Here is an 18,994-nt window from a genome sequence, read left to right on the forward strand (position 1 = left end):
GGGGTGCTAAGACTCAGAGAGGTGTGGCTCCAGGAGGTGCAGGGGCTTAACCTGAGAAAGAGTGGACCCCTGGGAGAAGAGCTGCCTAACTGAAAGGGGCACCCCACCACGGACCACACAGGGCCAAGAGTGGGCACGATCTGTGAGTCCGTGACAGATGCCACTAATGGGGGTGGGGGGCAAAATTTGGCAATATTCAGATAGATCTAGCTTCTCTTTTTTCTGGTTTCTTGGTAACAGAGTGGTTTGGGCAGGGGCAGCAAGTTGGTTGTCTGAGAGCAGGTTGGTTTGGGCAGGGGGAGCAATGGCAGGCTGGTTTCTTGGGGCAGGGGGAGCAATGGCAGGCTGGTTTCTTGGGGCAGTAATGGGGGGCTGGTTTCTTGGAGCAGGGGGAGCAATGGCAGGCTGGTTTCTTGGGGCAGGGGGAGCAATGGCAGGCTGGTTTCTTGGGGCAGTAATGGGGGGCTGGTTTCTTGGAGCAGGGGGAGCAATGGCAGGCTGGTTTCTTGGGGCAGGGGGAGCAATGGTAGGCTGGTTTCTTGGGGCAGTAATGGGGGGCTGGTTTCTTGGGGCAGGGGGAGCAATGGCAGGCTGGTTTCTTGGGGCAGTAATGGGGGGCTGGTTTCTTGGGGCAGGGGGAGCAATGGCAGGCTGGTTTCTTGGGGCAGGGGGAGCAATGGCAGGCTGGTTTCTTGGGGCAGTAATGGGGGGCTGGTTTCTTGGGGCAGGGGAAGCAATGGCAGGCTGGTGTGAGGTGCCCTGGTCGGTCATTCTGCCAGTCCCTGGGGAAGCCGCACACTAGCGCTCACCCGGCCCGGCTTGTAGGGGGGCTGGGACTCCCAGTGCTGACTCCGCCCGCACCACATGACTTCATCCGCAGGAGCAAACTTTTCCCGTCCCGCGGCTGGAAAATGGCGGCTTAGGAGCGGAGTCCCCGCATCCCATCCCGGTTCGGCGGCTGCGGTCGCGGCTCCCCAGCGCCTGACGGGCGGAGAGCCTCCCCCTGCGCCATGACTCGCTGGGTGCCCACCAAGAGGGAGGAGAAATACGGCGTGGGTGAGGCCCTCTCCTCCGCTCCCCCGGGATCCCGCTTGTTGCGCTTTATTTGCTTGACTCAAACTTTGCACAAGTTCGTTCTTTTCCCGGGAAAGCCCAGAGTCGGCGCCCGCACAACTCCCCTGCTGGAGCGTTTCCTGCTCCCGGCCTCTCCCCGGGCGCTGCAGCCTTTGCTCCCTTTATTTCCTTGCCTCCTGCTTATTGTCTGCATTTGCGCCGCGGCGAGGGCAGGCGAGCTCTGCCCATGGGGCTGCCCTGTGCCGGAGCTCGTGGCTGCTTGGCACTAAACTGGGAGGAGGTGGAGGGCAGGCGCGCCTATTCCCTCCGCAAAGGCCTTGCGTAGCGGGGGTGGGAATGGGGAGCAGCTCACATTGGACATCGCATTTCCTCCGCGGGATTGGCTTGCACTTCCCTGGCACTTGGCTGCTAAGTAACGTCCCGCGGGCCCTTTTTCCCCTAGCCGCCTGGCTAGGGTGCAACTCGGGACAGCGCTGGCTGGGCATTATTACCACCCTCCTTAAAAAGATATCTAAAGTTCTGTCCCTCCCCAGGACAAGCCTGGTTTTGATTTTTGTCGTCTTTGAGCTAGGATGAGCCTCTCTCTAGCCATTTCTCGTTCACTGAATAAAATTTTCTTTTATTTATGCAGCCTAATTGCAGTGGGTTTTGACTCCTGCACTGTAAGGGCAGGTGTTATCATCAGTGTATTACGGATTTTCTGCTTTGAATTTCTTAAATGCCTGGTTTAGAAACATAGGAGAGGGTACATTTCAGTGATCACGGCAAACAAGGCTGTTAGGGGTTATTGCCCTGTCACTTTTTTTTTTTTTTTGCTCCATTTTAGATGAGTATAATGGGACACAATTGTTACACAGTTTATTTCAGGTTTATTGAAATAGCTCTCTGCTGGTAATGGTTGAATAAAATGTAAAATTCCAGAACTGATCCCAAACATTTTTGAGGGTATTTACTTGACTCAGTTCCTCTCCCTTGGGAGACTGTTCATGAATGTTGGGTGCATGAATTATAGTGCTTACCCTCCACAAACGAATGTTTTGACAGCACTGAACGCTCTCTACATTACTGTTCCACATTAAGAGAAGTAAGGTTTGGGGATAGAGGGAGAAAAGGGCACTCTATTCTGCAGAAAACACTATTTTAGATATTTCTCAATTTCACATCTGTCCCTCTGAAATGAGAGAGAGGAACTACAGCTGACTTTTAATTCAGAAGTCTCCATAATAAAGTCAGTATCTAGGCAGAATGTTTAGATAACCAGAAACTTCCTGAATTTCAAGGTGGACCATTTCATCAAAAGCATTTGCTATGAGTAGAAGGGGAGCAGACTATATCTTACTTGCATATGTAAGAGTGTTTCTCTTGAGGTAGGAAATATAAACTCTAGTATTCCATTTGGAAATGTTAATGTGAGAGAATTTTTTTTCAATTTGTGGATTCTCTTAGAAATATTGCTTGCAAGTGTGAAAATGAATTTTATTTTGTCTCATTCAGTGCTTAAACTTTTTTTTGTATTTTACTTTTTTTTGAAGAACCACTGTATATCATGGAGAAGGAAGTTCTGGGACTGGGAGGAGCATAGTGAACTTTAGGAATTTATTGTGGGTAGTACATGACTTTTAAAATTTCACGTCTTTGTAAAAGCAGCAAAGAGTCCTGTGGCACCTTACAGACTAACAGACGTTTTAGAGCATGAGCTTTCGTGGGTGAATACTCACTTCGTTGGATGCATGTCTTTGTGTTAGACCCTGGTTTAGTAGTAGGCCCTTACTTCCTAGATAGTAAATGGAGCGATGCTTTATGTGTAAGACACAGAACTTCAATTATAAGGAAAATAAAAAAGGAAATTAAAAAATTAAGGCTTCTAGTGGATCATTAACTCATCCCAAATGTGTCTAAATATTTCAGATCACATTGTATATAGATAAACATCTGTATCTTCTGTAACTGTTTTAGGCATGATGGGATGAATGAAGGGGATGCTATAAAGCTAGTCATTTATAGTCAAGTGTGGATTTTATATAAGGTCTTTCACAAGTACAGCAATGTGTAATCCTGTTTTTCTGTCTCTTCTCCAGTATCACCAAGGTGCAGTTGGGAAGTTTAATTGTAAAGCACAGACAGTTAATTCAGTTTTTGATGCTATATAGTGAAATCCAGTTAACTGAACGTTTAAAAGACAGATGCTTGTCTAACAGGAAAAATCATAATGGTTGAGTATATGTAAAATCTAAATATGGAGGTGTTTAGTGATCTAGTGGGCTACTTGGGAAGCAGATTAAAGTTTGAATTTAAAGCTCCATCTCTTGGTTTTTGGAATACTGGGATCTAGGACCACTGCCAAGAGGCTACAAATTAGATGAAGAATCTGGAGAGCTTGCTTTTCAGGAGCCAAAGTAATGTCTTTAGTTACTTTGGGTAAAGATTAGAGGTGTAAATTAAGTTCTTTAAGTAAATCTGGGTATCCATTGTGGGAAACTATCACATTTTAGAGATCTGGACTTCACTGAATTAAAATTGAAATACTGCTTTTGATATTTATAGAAGACAGAAGTATTTTGGAACTAGCTGACATACTAGTGTTGAATCAGTGTTTTATCTCTTTAAAAATAGGTTCAGAGTTTGTAGGAGAATGGTGCAGTATCTATATATTTCTTAATTCCAAATATAAGATCTTAGAAAAAGCTCATGCATTTATTTGGTATAACAGCTTCCTTGGGCTCCCCCCCTCCAGATTAGATGTGAGTGGTGATCACTAGCTACATTATGGAAATTCTTTAATGAATTTCAAGGGTGTAGGAGTTGAAAATAGATGTATTGTTGCTATGAAGGAAAATTAGATTTGATGCTAAGTGAACATAGACATTTTCATTTGCCTGCACTATACTCTTAAAATCTGGCTCTCAAAACAGATTTAGGATGAATATCCTTTTTTCTGCATCACTGAATTGCCTTCTAAGGATGATTAATATGTTCAATTTGGTTACATGTGTTTTTCATGTCTATATATTAAACTAGGAGGATTCTGGTCTTGCCAGATTTATTGTTTTTGGGAAACCTAAAATTTCTGAAATGTTTTAAAAAGCGTTTGTGTATATCAGTTCTGTATCAGTAAGAAATAACCTTGATTCATGGGAATATACTGTTTAAATGAACATTTTCATGAAGAAAGGACATAGCTTCCCATTTAAACATGCATCTGTTTATAGAAAAATCAATATGATGTAAATGAAAATCTTATTTTTTTTATCAAAATTTGGACAGCTAGTCAAAAGGTTGGTAATAAAGTGTTCCCACTGAGATTTTTCATGAAAGTGGCTCGACTGACTGACTTTAAGTACATTACAAATCTAAGATGTGAAAAGAGCCTTGAAACATCTTTCTTCTCACAGCTTCCCTTTGCTTCTTCACCTCTTTTAACACACACACTTTGTCTCTTCCCCCCTCCCCCCTTTTCCTTTCTAATCTTAGTTGAGTGTTCTTTATTTCTACCCATATGATGTAGCCTCTGACATCAGGGAGATCTTGATGGAATTATTGCGGAAAATGATGGATGAAATGTAGTTGTTCTGAGTTTTCTAATTCAGTTGCCACTTTCCATCAAAGAAGCAAAAATTCCTTTGAACAGTCTAACTACTTGCCATGCTCTGTCTTGGAAAATGCTGTTAATAACATTGACTAGAACAATATGATCTGATGATTTGAGGGTAAAACAGGAATATCTATCACTTCATACATGGGATTGTTAATCCAGCTGCAGTTGGCTCTTAGTGATATATATTAAATTAATGTTTAACCCTTGCACTTTTATCATATGTGTGCTACCCTTAAGCAAGAGTCGCCGTCAATAGTGGTAGGATTAATAAAACCCCTTACATTTTTTTTTATTACTTCTGTTGTAGTCATGGGAGCTCAGAAAAGTATTTTCTTTCCTTTGAGCTGTATGCTTCTGTACGTGACTAGTGTTTTTAATATATCAGGTTCCAGAAACTTATTGGGTATGTTGATATGTATCACAATAATTTATTCTCTGTATCTGTACTGATGGGTAATGGTGTCAATATGATACTGTAGTAGGATATTATGTCCCAGAAATGTTGTTTCCTCTCTATTAACTTAATCTTTTGGTGTGGGATTTATAAACCATCCTGAATATCCCATGCACGTATAAACTACAATTGCTCCCTCTAAATGAAAGGCATTATAATGCAGTTTATAAATATTATCATAGAATGCAGTTGTAAGTGTGACTCAGCTTCATTTCCTGCAGGAATACGGCACTTCATTCGGGGAGAGGTCAGGCCAGGAATGGGTGTGGGGGAATGTGTTGTCTCTTAGCAGACTGAACATCATTATTGGATTAACACAGAACATAATTTAAACCACAATTATGATCAGTAATCCTACAGTTTAATGAGGTTATCTTCCCTCACTCACCCCACATGTAATATCTTAATTTTATATTTTGGCTCTCATCTCAAACCATTTCAAAGACGTATACATATAACACTACTGAAATACAGCAAACTCTGTGGGGCCAGGAAGAGGCAGATAGGCAGACCAGCCAGGTGGATATACAGCATTCTGCACACAATAGTGGTAGTGGTTTACAGGGGTCCAGAGACTTCATGTCTATCTTATTCGCTATGGTGTTATCCCAAGTGATCATGAAACACACCTCCACAGTCCACCACACACTTGCCTTCAATCTGGATGTAGGTACTGTAATTTTTGTGCTCTTTTGTCCTGGTTTGAGCTCACCCCTCATGTATGCCAAGAAGAGGAGCTAAGTGTGGTAAGCTGTCTTAGAAGACTTGGGGTACATCTACAAGATATAGTAAATCTGAGTCTGTGTGACTCATGCCTGCAGATTCAGTGTTTCCAGGCCTGCATTTCAGCATCCACTCTGTGTTAAAACCTGAGCCTCACAACCGTGCTGGTATGTCCATGCTGTACTATGCAGATCTGAGTCAGAACTTCATTTCCTTTGGGCATATACTATTGTATCCCAGGCTTCCTAGTGCCCTCATCTGATTCATTAGGTTGTGGGAGAACTTGTCTGACTGTCCTGCTGGAGTTGACCAGAAGTGTTTTGGGTGGTTTTAACCAACCATTACATCCAGCTGAGACTTTTTGTGACCACATGCTCCCAGCAGCCAGAGCCACTAACATGGATCCCAACCTGGTGGAACCGGTGTTTCTAGAGCAGGGCTCCAGACTGATGGCATCACATCACTATACGGACCTGGGATGACCAGAACTTTTGCATGAAGAAGCAGATGTTCTTGGAGGATTGTGATCAGCTTGCCCCTACCCTGCAGTGCCACAATATCTGTACGAAGGAGACCATGCCAGTCCACAAGTGGATCACTATAGCCATATGGAAGCTGACTACCACCATCTGCTGCAGGTACAGGGCTAACCAGTTTGGAATTGGCAAATCAACTGTGGGGCTTGTTGTGGCAGAGGTTTGTGATCAGGATTCTATGTACCCAAAGGTAGTGGGCATTACAATGTTCTTGAAATAATTACTGGCTTGGAGAGAACAAGTGTTGCAATCTGGGCCAGGGCCATTGATTGGACTCATGCACCTATAGTTTGCTCACCGCTAGGAGCACATGAATACATAAACTGCAAAGGGCTCCGACATGCAGGGCCTGGTTGATCACAGGGGCAGATTCATGGACACTAATGTGGGCTACATTGGTAAGGAACATGATGCCAGGGTGTTCCAGACATCAGGACTTTAGTATTATGGTTAAGCAGGAATATTATTCCTACCAAATGGCATTGTTACAAATGGACTCACTGTCCGCACTGTTATAGGGGACCTTTCTTATTCCCTGCTGCCATCCATGACTTATGAAACTGTACCCTGATTTCAGAGGACCTAGCGAAAGAAGCTTCATCTACTCACTCAGTGGCTGTAGGATGATGGTAGAATGTGCATTTGGCAGATTGAAATCCTGTTGATGCTTTCTTCAGAGCCATTTGGAAACCATGTTGTCAATACAGTCTGCATTACTGTGTCCTGCTGTGTTCTGCACAATGTCTGTAAGGAGAAGAGTGAACATTTTTGCCAGGAGTGGGCTCAACCTAATGCTGGATTTCTGAATCGGTAAATTCAGCCAAACAATGCACTTGTCATGAAGGTGCTAGATCCAGACACTTAACAGAAATCAGGGATGCTTTATGTGCCCTCATAATGGGTTTGTGCAGTCCCAAGCCTGAGGGGGAATGAAATGGTATTTGAAGTTGCGCTGTGTATGCTTGTGAGGCAGCTTTGGTTTTTTTTTTAAAACATTGGTATTATGTACACCTCTATCCCGATATAACACTGTCCTCGGGAGCCAAAAAACCTTACCGCGTTATAGGTGAAACTGTGTTATATTGAAATTGCTTTGATCCACTGAAGTGCGCAGCCCTGCTCCCCTGGAGCACTGCTTTACCGCATTATATCCGAATTCATGTTATATTGAGTTGCGTTATATTGGGGTAAAGGAGTATTAAGAATTTTGTAAACACTTTCATGAAATGTAAAGAGATGTTATGCATTTTGTAAATATTGGCCATGTACTTAAATTTACAGTTTATGGATTACTGTGATAAGTTTTAAAACTTTTATTATGAAATTTCTTGAGAATGGGCTGATATTCGTTAAAGTTTGTGCCACTTTTAACGTTACATATAATAAAACTTGCTTATTGTAGTCTTGTATGCAAATTCAAAACTTTATTTTACACATATATTTACATAACAATGTGAAAACCAGCAAAGCAGGCCAGCTGACATCAAAACATACAACTCAATAACCAAACTCAATGCCAATCAGTAAAAGATGCATATAAATAGATGGCATGGCAAACTATTTCTAGGTGTCCTTTGTCCCACTATTTTCCTTGACCTTTTTGGTGCATTTTATGTGTGCCATCTTTGATCAACAGATTGCTGTGCACTACTACTGTGGGCTCTGTGCTTACTACCAATTACAGTACCGGGTCGAATTCCTCATAAAGAAGGCAGTAAGATGGGGAATTCTCAGAGATGCTGTTAGAGTCTCTGAATTTTCAGTAATCTGTCTTCAGCCTCTTTATTCACTTTGCTTAGCTCTGCTGCCTGCTTGATCCCCATTCCTGTCAGCCGCTTGGATATAGCTTTGTAGATGTGATTATTTTTTTTGTTCTTGCTAAAATCTAGCCTCTGGTGCCAGGTGTCCAAGATGTTTGTCTGAATCTGGTTGCATTCCTTTGGCCATCTAGCCATGTGCTTGATGCTGGCTAACTTGTTAATGCTGGCCAGTGTTTCCAGTTGAGCAGACCATGTAGAAATGAAAGGGAAAATGTCAAGGAGTTGTATTTGAATGAAGAGGTTCCTTCTGGTTCCTGGAAAGTAAGTGGAAAGTATCTAGATAGAAGGACTGGGAGAAACAGCCTCAAGGGATCATGGGATAGCATTGGTGGACTCTCCACCAGATTTGGGTATGACTCAGACTGGAGTTGCACCCACAGTGCAAAATACCATCACAATGGGACTTGGATTCTGATGCATCCCCCTTGCATGGTCCACGGGCGTGAGTCCAGAGGGGTTCCTGGCCTGAGTAAAGCCAATTTCTGTGTGGACGAATGGGGGGCTGGGGGTTTGGTCTTAAATCTGAGTCAGAGCTTAGAGGTAATGTGGACATATTATTATGATCCCAACTTATGCTTCATAGAAAAGCTAATGAAGAGACTCTCCAAATATACCGGACCTCTGCTAATATTCTAGACCCTTTCTGGCTTGACTTTAAACTGGGATAAGGTGCAGAGACAGTACCAGTCATGCTGGTGATTTATTTTGCCTTAGCCATGGTTAAATGTAATATTTAGAATTTGTACAGTGATTGTGTGTGTTCAAAGCACTGTACAGATATTCAGGGCTGGTGTTAGGAGCTGATGAGCAGGGCAGCTATCCTAGATGCCTTCATTCGGGAGTGCCAAATCCTCATGTTTAATTTTTTTGTGTGCTTTTGAGGATGTATGTGGGGGAACTGAAAACATTTTCTGCTGTGGGCCACAGAACACCTGGCATGGCCTTGCACATATTTAATCCTGACATTACTGAGAGAGGTGGATCATTACAAATGGGGGAAAACAGGTGGAAAGACAAAGTATCTTGATCAAGGCACAGGGCCTCTTATCTCCCAATCCTGTGCCTATAGAGACACTCCCCGACTTACGCAAATCCGCATTTACGGAAGAAGTTCCGTAAGCTAGAAATAGGTTTGGTTTTTTTATGTGTAATGGTCACGTATATGTTTCCGACTTACAGAAAATTTGAGTTACGCAGGGTGTAACGGAACGCTTGCATAAGTCGGGGAGCATCTGTACCTTCAAACTGCACTACCTTTCATGTCTCTGGTTATTGTTTGCCATGTTGTCTGAATGGCCAACAGTTTAAAGGCATGGATAGTTCTGCTGCTGTTGTCTGCTGTGGTTCCATAAAATCTCACCCTTATTGCTCTGCTCTTGGCTTTGGATAAATTGGCCATTTTCATAAATTCAAGGAGAAAGAAGATGGTGAAGGAAGGTTCTCTGACTGTGACAAGCCATATTCCAAGTACTGGTGTGAGCATATAGCTAGGTGACCTGATGTCCTGATTTTATAGGGACAGTCTCAATTTTTGGGTCTTTTTCTTATATAGGCTCCTATTACCACCCCATCCCCTGTCCTGATTTTTCACATTTGCTGTCTCGACACCTTATAGCTAGGTAGGGTTTCACCAGGTGGTATCCATTAGCTCTGTAATTGTTGGACTAATAAATTACGCCAAATCATTTTCTTATCATGGTATTTTTGATCTAAGTCTGTGTACAAGCACTAGCCTTCTCTGCTATACCACGTTTGTATGACATTGGTAAAAGAATTCTATCTTTGGCCCTAAAAGTACAGGGCATTGCTTCCACTTGAGGTAAGGGATACTAGCTGTTGGCTCTGAGCAGCATATTGGCTTATGTCTTGTATATACATGACTAGGTCTCATTTTATCCGATAAAAGGCACAAGTTGCCAGTTACTGGTAACATCTTGTTAAACTTGCTGATGTGGCTGGTCTTAGGTTTTACAGGGTTCTGCAGGAAACAAGACAATATGGGCCTCAGACAGATTTCAGGGGTGGTAAATTGTAGCACCTGACTGGGTCAGTCAGGGATGTATGTCATGAGGAGTATGTGGGAACACTTTAGTATCAGAAGGAGGGAGCTAACTATGAGGCAGTTGATCGTACAAATGATCAAAAGGTTTTAATTGCCTACTTTGGTCACAATACATAAGCTTTTGGTAACTGGGAGAATGGTTGGGTGTTTGCATTAGTCCTACAAAATAGGTGTTAGGCTAAAGCATGGGAGTGGGTGCTGACAAAGCAGGGCCCTCCAAAAGCTAGGGAACCTCTGCAGTCCAGCTCACCTCACTGAGTCAAACCTTCCTATTAGAGACAGAAGGAAAAAGATTGTTAGTATAAGGTTTGGAGCTTTGACTGACACCTATGATAATATATGGAGGGCTTTGACTGGCAGCATATAGGGACTGTCCTCATATTTTGAGTTGTAGAGCTGTTGATTTTGCATTCATAGTTTCTGAGAATTACGTCAAGAAGAAAAGGTTCATAATGTATTACAGTGAATCTCTCCTGCCAGAAATGCAGGTTAGTTCTCTGACAGGTCATACAGGATAGTTAAACTTCTGCTGGTGGGGAACCTGGCCAAAAGCCATGAAAGATATTAAAATACACATGAAGTGTTCAGTGTTAAAGATGCAGTATGGATAGAAGCCTAGGTATCTTAAGGCTGATATTTTCCTTCTCATGCTACTGTTTCTGTGTGTGCTAGTAATGTCTGAGATGAGTCAAGGACATTGTGCCAGGCTTAATTTGGAGTTTCCTGGTTTAAATAGCTTATTGAAATTGCAACTGCTCACTGTGCTTTCTGTTAGATTATCTTGAGTGTCCTGCTTTTTATTGTTTGTGCTGTGCTAAAGCAACATTGCATTACTGCTGTTCTCTTGGGACTCTCTCATGAAAATGAGATGTGTATCTTAAGAGGCGCTCCCAGAGAAATTTTTAAAATAATGATTGTAAATGTTGCTTGTGATATTAGTTTAAACCTATTTATCTATTTAAATAATAATAATAATAATAATAATAATAATAATAAATGCTTGTTTTTTTAAGTCCTTTCATATATGTAATTATTTTGTGAAACTGCAGGAGGAAAAAGTACTGATAGTTTAATTCCTGATAGCTTTATGCAAAATTGTACACTACATTTCAACAAGTAAATAAGGCCTCTTCCAAGACTCTTGAAGCAAACAAGGATCTTTCTGTTGATGAAAGTGTGTTATGGATCAGGTGATCATGATTAAATTTCAGAATTTCCTCTGCTTGGGATGAGTCATGAAAGGAGCTGAGCTGTTGTGAATCACATTGAAGAGGCGTGCTCAGCCCCTCTTAGGAGATTGTCTATGGTTACAGTATAATTCACTATTAAATTAAAAAAGAGAAACAAAAAAGGCAAATGTACTTACAAACTTAGTTTAATAAAAGATGTGACTGGCATTTTAAAGGAAGCAATCAGATTTCTTCTGATATTTTTGATTGGTATCTGATGTCCCTGAGCGCTGAGAGAGGGGAATTTCCATTGTAATACAGTGATATATTTTTCATAAATATTAATAGCAATAACTTCTGATTCTCCAGTGCCAAGCTGTCAATTATCTATGTCCTCTCCTTTATTATAGTATACAAACTTATCCAAGTGTCTCTTAGATGGAGTTAGACCTGATATGTTTGAGAGAGTTTTAAGGAATGTTTTAAAATATCTATTAAATTAGCCTCTGCATAAAATGCTTTCTTGATTGTTGAACTACATTGTGTGTATCTTTCCTGGGGCTTGTATGTAGGATTCTGTTTGGTCTTGGGGTGACAGTGGCAACTGGTTTCTCTGAATATAGGAAATACAGTCCTATGCAGGCAATTTACAATGCTGACCATCTCCCTGTCAAATCTGACCGCATTCCAGAGTGTGTGGTTTGTTTTTGTGGTATAAATTATTTGAAATGTAAAGCACTTCATGTCACGGTAGATAAAAATCATGACTTAGGAAATTTTTTTTCTATTTAAATCATGTTTTTATTTCTATATTGCTAGTTCTTTACTTTATCCCCATTTTATAGTCTTAAATAGCTGAAGTGGATGTTATATATTTGTTTTTTAAGTTTCACAATTAGTAAAATTTCAGATTTTACATTTTTTTTTTTAAAGGAAGAATTTTCACACTTAGAATGCTTATTTGTGCTGGAAAAAAGCAAGTCCAGGCTCTCATTAACATCTTCTCTGTGAGAATAAAAGACACAAAATTGAAAAGCAAATAGTCTATGCCATATTTGTGACCAACACCATTTTCAACATTTGAATTTCTACAAGTTGAGGACGCTTAAGTACTTGAGCCAAGCTGTGCTCCTCCATTGGTGCTTGTGTTTTCACTAGGAAAAAAGGGTGCGTTTTCAACCTGATTTAGCTAATTCAAGGTAAAAATCCTAGGGATGAGAAGGCAGTTTCTAATTTTCATGTGAGTTAGCAAGCTGATAATACTTCAATATTTGAAAACTGTAAACTTCCTTGTCTTCCTAGCATTTTACCTTGAGTTAAGAACATATCTTTTTTTCTTAACAAAGACAGGGCCTTAGATTTTTTAAATAAAAAATATCATGTGAGCCTGTGATGCAGTAGTGCTTGCTTAACTTCAAGAACATGCTTATGTGCTTTAAGTTATATATCTGCTTCAGTATTTGCAGGATTAGGGTCTGAATTTTCAATATTTTATTTTTTGCTTATAGCAGTTTTGTAAGAATTGGTATAATATCTAATACCAGTAGTTGCACTTAAAAACAGTATTTATAATTTAATTCATTATAAACTTTAGATTAAAGTTGCAGTAGCAGAAATTTTCAAATTAATTTTACAAAGCCTCAGTCTGATTTAAATCAGTGATTTTAAAAAAAGGTTTAAATCAATTATTAAAATTGTTTTGGTTTAAAAACACTCTGTCCTGGTTCATGCTGAAGAGACCTTTTCCATAATGGATACTAGAGGTCCCTCTGGCCGGCCTGGTGTGGAGCAGTCTTGAGTCTGCAGTGGCTGGAGTCCTGCTGGGATGGCCGGGGCTGCTCCGGCCAGCTAGCCTGGTGCGGGGCTGCCAGGTTAATGGTTAAGGTCAGTTAACGATAAGCCTAATGCTTACTGGTTAACTGGTTAACTTTTTGCATCCCTAATGAGTACCATCAGCTCCAGTAGTCCTTTGCTTTTGTTCCATGCCTCAGAAGTAGTGGGGGAAAAATTCTCCTGACCATATTTTTAAAAGGTTGATTGTCAGCTAGCACATTTGTGTTGTAGCCACATGATGCTCAGTAATCTGCGCCTGTGAAAGACAGTCTTTTTCCTTTTTCAGGGCTTTATCCGTGGATCCTCATTTCAAGAAAGACGTTTTTGCCTTTTCTTCTCCAGCTTAGCAGCAGTACTGCTAGTGAGAGGGTCATTCTATAGGATTTCAAGGGAACTTAGGAATTCTTTGATTTAGCACAATTGGTGGTTGAATTGGGACCAAATACTCCTATGAAAGGGTCCTGCGTGGCCACTGAGCTCCAGCCACCTAGACTCCCTCCCCCACCGAGCAAGAGCAGTGGTTACAGATATCTGAGGAGCTTTTTGGACAGTTTAAAGCAGGGCCTGGATTCGTGGGTATTCCCAACATTCAGTTTAGCTCCTTTCAAATGAAACTGATCTTAGCTACAAGATAATGCAACAGGCCAGTTAAAAGGAAGGGATATGTTCAGGATGGTACTTTTCTCTCAACCCTCTCTAGACTTCTTCTGTAGCTGGCTTCATATGTCCTACATATTGAGGAGGAAGAAAGTTTTGGATGCTCAGACATCTTTTGGTTCTCAGTCCCTTCTGCTCCTGATTGCTCTTCTAAGGGATCAGCCAGGCATTCTGTCATAAGTGACAGCACTGTCTTTCACCTGGCTTGAAACTCCCGGTGACTTTACATGTAAGCAGCCTTTTGACTCTGAAAGACCCTGCCCCTCCCACCTTTTTTGGCCCAGCTTTAGGGCCTAAGTCCTCAGAGGAGATCCAGACTGCACTCATTCCTCTTCTCTCCGCCTGTCTCCTGCCATAGGGTCATAGTGGCCCCCTGGTCTGGTGGTTGCAAGTTGTCCTGAGTCCCTCAAGTTTCCTGAATAGCACTCAGTCTCCTCAAAATCTTCTTGGTTCCCATCCAGAACTTATCACAAGAAATAAAGACCTATTAGGAGCAGAGAGGTCCAACAGCCTTCCTCATTTGAAGAGTTGATCAGCATCTACAACTTTTCCCCAGTCATCAGCAGAGGCCTAAAAGATAAGGTTGATGAGTTGGCAGATCTTACTTACCATTGCCAGAACTCTTCTTCGTGGCTGTCCTTAACTCCGGACCTTCTCAAGATTAAACAAAGGAAGAAAGGCAACCAGTCCTCATTATGCTAGAATTTCTGGAGACAGTGGTGCATTTGACCCCAGAAGAAGGGGTCCATCAGCACAGTCGTTCAAAAGCTATACCAGGTGCAAATAAACACCTCAGTTCTTTTCCATCACCAAGACTGACTCTTCTTTCTTCATCTTAGCCAAGATTGCTTCCAGTACAGGAAGATCCTAAACTGAATGTATAGAGCAGAGGCCTTCAGGATGTTGTAAACCAAAAGATCAAGAGTCTGCTAAAGAGGGGCTTCAGATTTCCTGCCATTACCTTTCTAAATTGCAAAAAGACCATCTGTACTAGGCTGATGGAGCATTAAGTTCCCACATGGGAGAAGATAAAATTTAGGTAGGTAAAATTAATTTAGTTATTTTTATTTATTCTGTCTGTACAGTTTACAGTTTTGCAGCGATACTTTGTGTAATGTTAGACAGATGGAGCCTTTTGCCAGAATTAATGCAGAATTTCATTCCCATTGAATTGCTGGTCCTCTGATAAGACTTGCAAATTATTTTAGCATTACTTAAAGTTCATGATAGAGTTGTTTAGTTACGAGGACAATTTGATTTTCCTATAATAAGATGTCTGTTCACTTGTGGAATTAGATTTAAAAAATGTTCCAGTAATAATTATATCAATGCAGAACTTAAAAAGTTTGAAGAGTATAATTAATTCTTAAACACACGTTTTTTCTATACAGTGAAAGAAATCCTATACTGCATTACTGAGCATTGTGTAGACATTAGCTGATAGCAGCATTTTCAGCTGTAGAATTTATCAACTTTTCTTCTCTAAAGACAGTAAAGAAATATATACAAATGTCCTGTCCTGAAGATATTAATTGTATTATTGATTTTATATTTTAACCTATAAATTCTGATGGGAGTCCTGTTTTCAGTGTCTGAAAATGGTTGTTTTCTTTAGTACTTTACTTGCTTTGGGGGCCCATTATAGAACTACAGTCTTATTGGCAACATGTGACTGAAAGGTAAGGTATCACAAGTTGAAAATCTGAATTATTTGCCAACACTTTTTGTTCCTAAATGTATAAAAACATATGATTGATTATACCCAGCTTACAGTGCAGTCCAGATCTCTCTCTCTGTCTCTCAGTAATTTTGTCTTCAGTATTGTTTACCCCCTGCCAACCCTTGTGCTATGTGCAGACTTGATCAATGGTGTTATATATAATACAATTTTTTTTTTTTACCAGTCATTGGTAAAATTACTGAGTAGCATTGAGCTGACAACTGATCCATATGGAATATTCCTAAAATCACCCCTGCTCACTGATGATTCCCCGTTAACAACTACATTCTGAGATCTATTAATTAGGCAGTTTTAAAGTGTCATATCAATTTATATAGTGCTAATTTCTTAATCAAAATGTTTTGGCTACTTAGCTCCAGCATTGAGAGCTTAGAGGTCTTGACCATTCACCTTTCTTGTGCCAGCCTTGTGCTAGTTGCTCCTGAGGCTAATAAATCATGATCCGATAATTCTAAGGGCACTACATCACCTATTTCTCCTTATCCAAGTCATTCCTGTGTAGTTTCATTTTGGTGGTGATAGCAGATCTCATTGAGGTTGTCCTGCAATGTAAATAATTGCATTGTGACTATGCTGTGCTATTTCAGCAAAAGACCCTGTTCCATATCTGAATTTCAAATGCACTGTTAGCCTAAAAGGTTCTTATAAAGTTTTATGCAGTACTATACATTTTTATTTAAAGCCTTCATCCTCAAGGATCCCATGTAGCTTTATAAACTATCTAGGTGGATCACTTTATCTACTACTGATATTCATCTGCCCATGGGAGTGAAACATGACATCTTTTTAACAGCATTGGACAACTCTACAGAATAGTTTAGGACTTGGAATTTGTCTGTGTTACCTGATTTAACACAGCTGCTTCTGAAGAAGTTCCATGTATCATTTGATAATCAAGGTGGTATAGCTGTATGCTATATATAGTTAACAGTTTTGTGGTATAATACTGTGCCTTTGGAGCATCTGCTCTGGTGTGTGGAAAAGCTGGTATGAAAAGGGAAGTGAATGTAATTCAAAGTCAGATGGATGTATTCTATCAGGAAGGACTATTGTTCTGCTCGCTACGTTAACTGCAACAAACATTGCAAGATTTATTCGCTGAAGTAAATGTGGTTATGGATTGTCCGATATCAGCTGTGGACCATCAGATGCACTTTTTGTAATCATAACGTTAAGTCTGTTACTGGATCGATTCTGTAAATACTTGTATATGTGTGTTTAAATTTGTCTAAAGAATCAATGATAGATGACTTATAGCAGTGAGTGGAAATGAGAATGAGGAACTAGTTCTAATCCATATTTAAAAGATTTATGATGTTAAAGATGTCTGACAGTTTTATCTATGTACTTCTGCATGTTAAAATGCTGACTTTTTGAATAAGGCTCAGCGGCAACTAGTCAAAGTCTGTACAGGATTTATGGGCTGCTGTTTGTCAGAATACTCTTGCTTTGGCAGGAAGATGCACTGGATAATCTAATAGGGCTCTTTTATCTTCATCTTTATTCTGTCAACGTTTACAACATAAAAGCTAAGGATTTTTTTAATTTGAAGATTTTTTTTGGCTCTAGTTCTTACTTTGCTGTTTGTGCAAAGGTTATTTTTTTAAGTATCTCAACAAAAAGTTGCTTTTTACAAGACTAATGAAGGCCTAAAATAACTCTAGAGATATTAGACTCATACTGGCTTGGAGGGATGTATAAATTCAAGTATATTCTTCCTGAACCAGTGCTTGTTAAAAATTTGGTGAATCTAGGTCCTGTAGTAATAATTTTTAAACTAGGATTGTAAAAACAAAGCCTCATGTATTTTCCTTTAAACTAATATAATTTTTGCCATGTTTATACAATTACTGCATTAAGTAAACTCTTGTTTTAGCATAGAAACTTGGGTAATATAAAAAGTAATTGCTGAATTTCAATTTTAGCAGTGAAATTTAAAATATCTATTGAAGTGCATTGCCACTATGTATTTTTGTAACAAAACCAAAATAATGCTGTTGAGAGCTATTATATGTAATGTATCTGTATGTATATGAAAAAGCAAACAGATGGATCAGCAACCAAAATAATTATCAGCTGTGATAGTTGCATTTTTTCTATACAATATTTCATGGTCCTGCTGCTTTGCTGTAATCTACTGGTCATATTGTTGCATCATGGACTTCACAAAATGTGTTTCAGTAGTTTGTATTGTTTAATAGGACCAAAGGGCACTGGAACAGCAAAGATGTCTGGGAGTCTGTTTTGACTCTCATTTTTTTTCTTTTATTAAGTGGAAAATGTAGACCAAAGGGATTTTCTTTTTTAAAATAGATTGCTATTAGATTAACTAAAAGCCTAAATATGTCTTAAAAACAATGATTAAAGAATCATGTGAAATATAGCAGTTTTAGGTTGGTGTGGATATAAATATGTACTAAAATAAAACTGTAAGCTTCTAGAGCGTTTTACACCGTTCTTGACTAACACCTATCTATTACTGACTCTAGCACAAGTTAGATGCAAAATGCGTAGGTATTGGTGGGATTTTACTCCGTGGCCTAATTTTCTGTGGCTGTTTGTACCAGATATCACTACGTCTGCCGCCATATCGGCTTGACATTTTCTGCTTAATCACTTCGTAATTTTATGCTGTGCAAACCAAGGAACTTCTGATTTTTGAAGATATACTTGATCGGAATCCAGGTTAGTTCGCTGGTGCTGAGGTACTCACTCACTTGTGATAAGCTCTATCTCCTAGTACAGTGACTCTGACCCAGGTGCATCTTCTTGCCTCTCTGTGACAGAGGTCATATGATCAGTCCAAGGGTACTGCAGAAGAAGAACTTGCAGTAAGGAGTGAATCTGTTGGGTATTGTAATTGTATATTATCAGTTAAAGAATTGTTTAGTTGTTTCATTGTGATTTTTTTTTTAAAGTAACGTGGGGAGAAGGCAGTGTATTAGAAATAAACTGAAATGGAAATTGCTGATAATATTAGAAATATTCCTCTATTGGTCTTTGTAACAAAAATATGTCTAAATACTGGGCTAGGTGGAAGTAGCTCATGATATTTGAGTTTATAGGACCTTAAACAGACAGATGGTGAGCAACTCAAAAAGAGAAATCTGTCATGCATGTGAATCCAGTAGACAAATCATGCCAAACAAATATAAATCTTCATGGTAAGTATTTGAAATGTTCAGGGAATACTGTAATCTATACTTAAAGCTACAAAAATATTCTCTTAAATTAAGATTTGTTAGGAAAACAGTAAGACTGTTTGGTTAGTCATCAGTAAATTATGAAATATTATAGTGTAGGTTGTCTGCAGCCTTAAACTGTACCCCC

The 18,994-nt window shown here is 40.0% G+C and overlaps 1 protein-coding gene across 1 annotated transcript in view; it reads left to right on the forward strand.

Annotated features, from left to right (window-relative positions):
- Positions 1–863: 863 nt before the first annotated feature.
- Positions 864–18,994, forward strand: part of DOCK1 (dedicator of cytokinesis 1) — a 541,297-nt gene continuing 523,166 nt past the window's right edge. The window contains 1 exon segment of the mRNA XM_030568323.1: positions 864–1,056. Coding sequence (XP_030424183.1) covers positions 1,011–1,056 — 46 coding nt within the window. The 5' untranslated portion in view covers positions 864–1,010.

This window comes from Gopherus evgoodei, chromosome 7 (genome assembly GCF_007399415.2).
Source record: "Gopherus evgoodei ecotype Sinaloan lineage chromosome 7, rGopEvg1_v1.p, whole genome shotgun sequence".
Taxonomy (NCBI): Eukaryota; Metazoa; Chordata; order Testudines; family Testudinidae; genus Gopherus; species Gopherus evgoodei.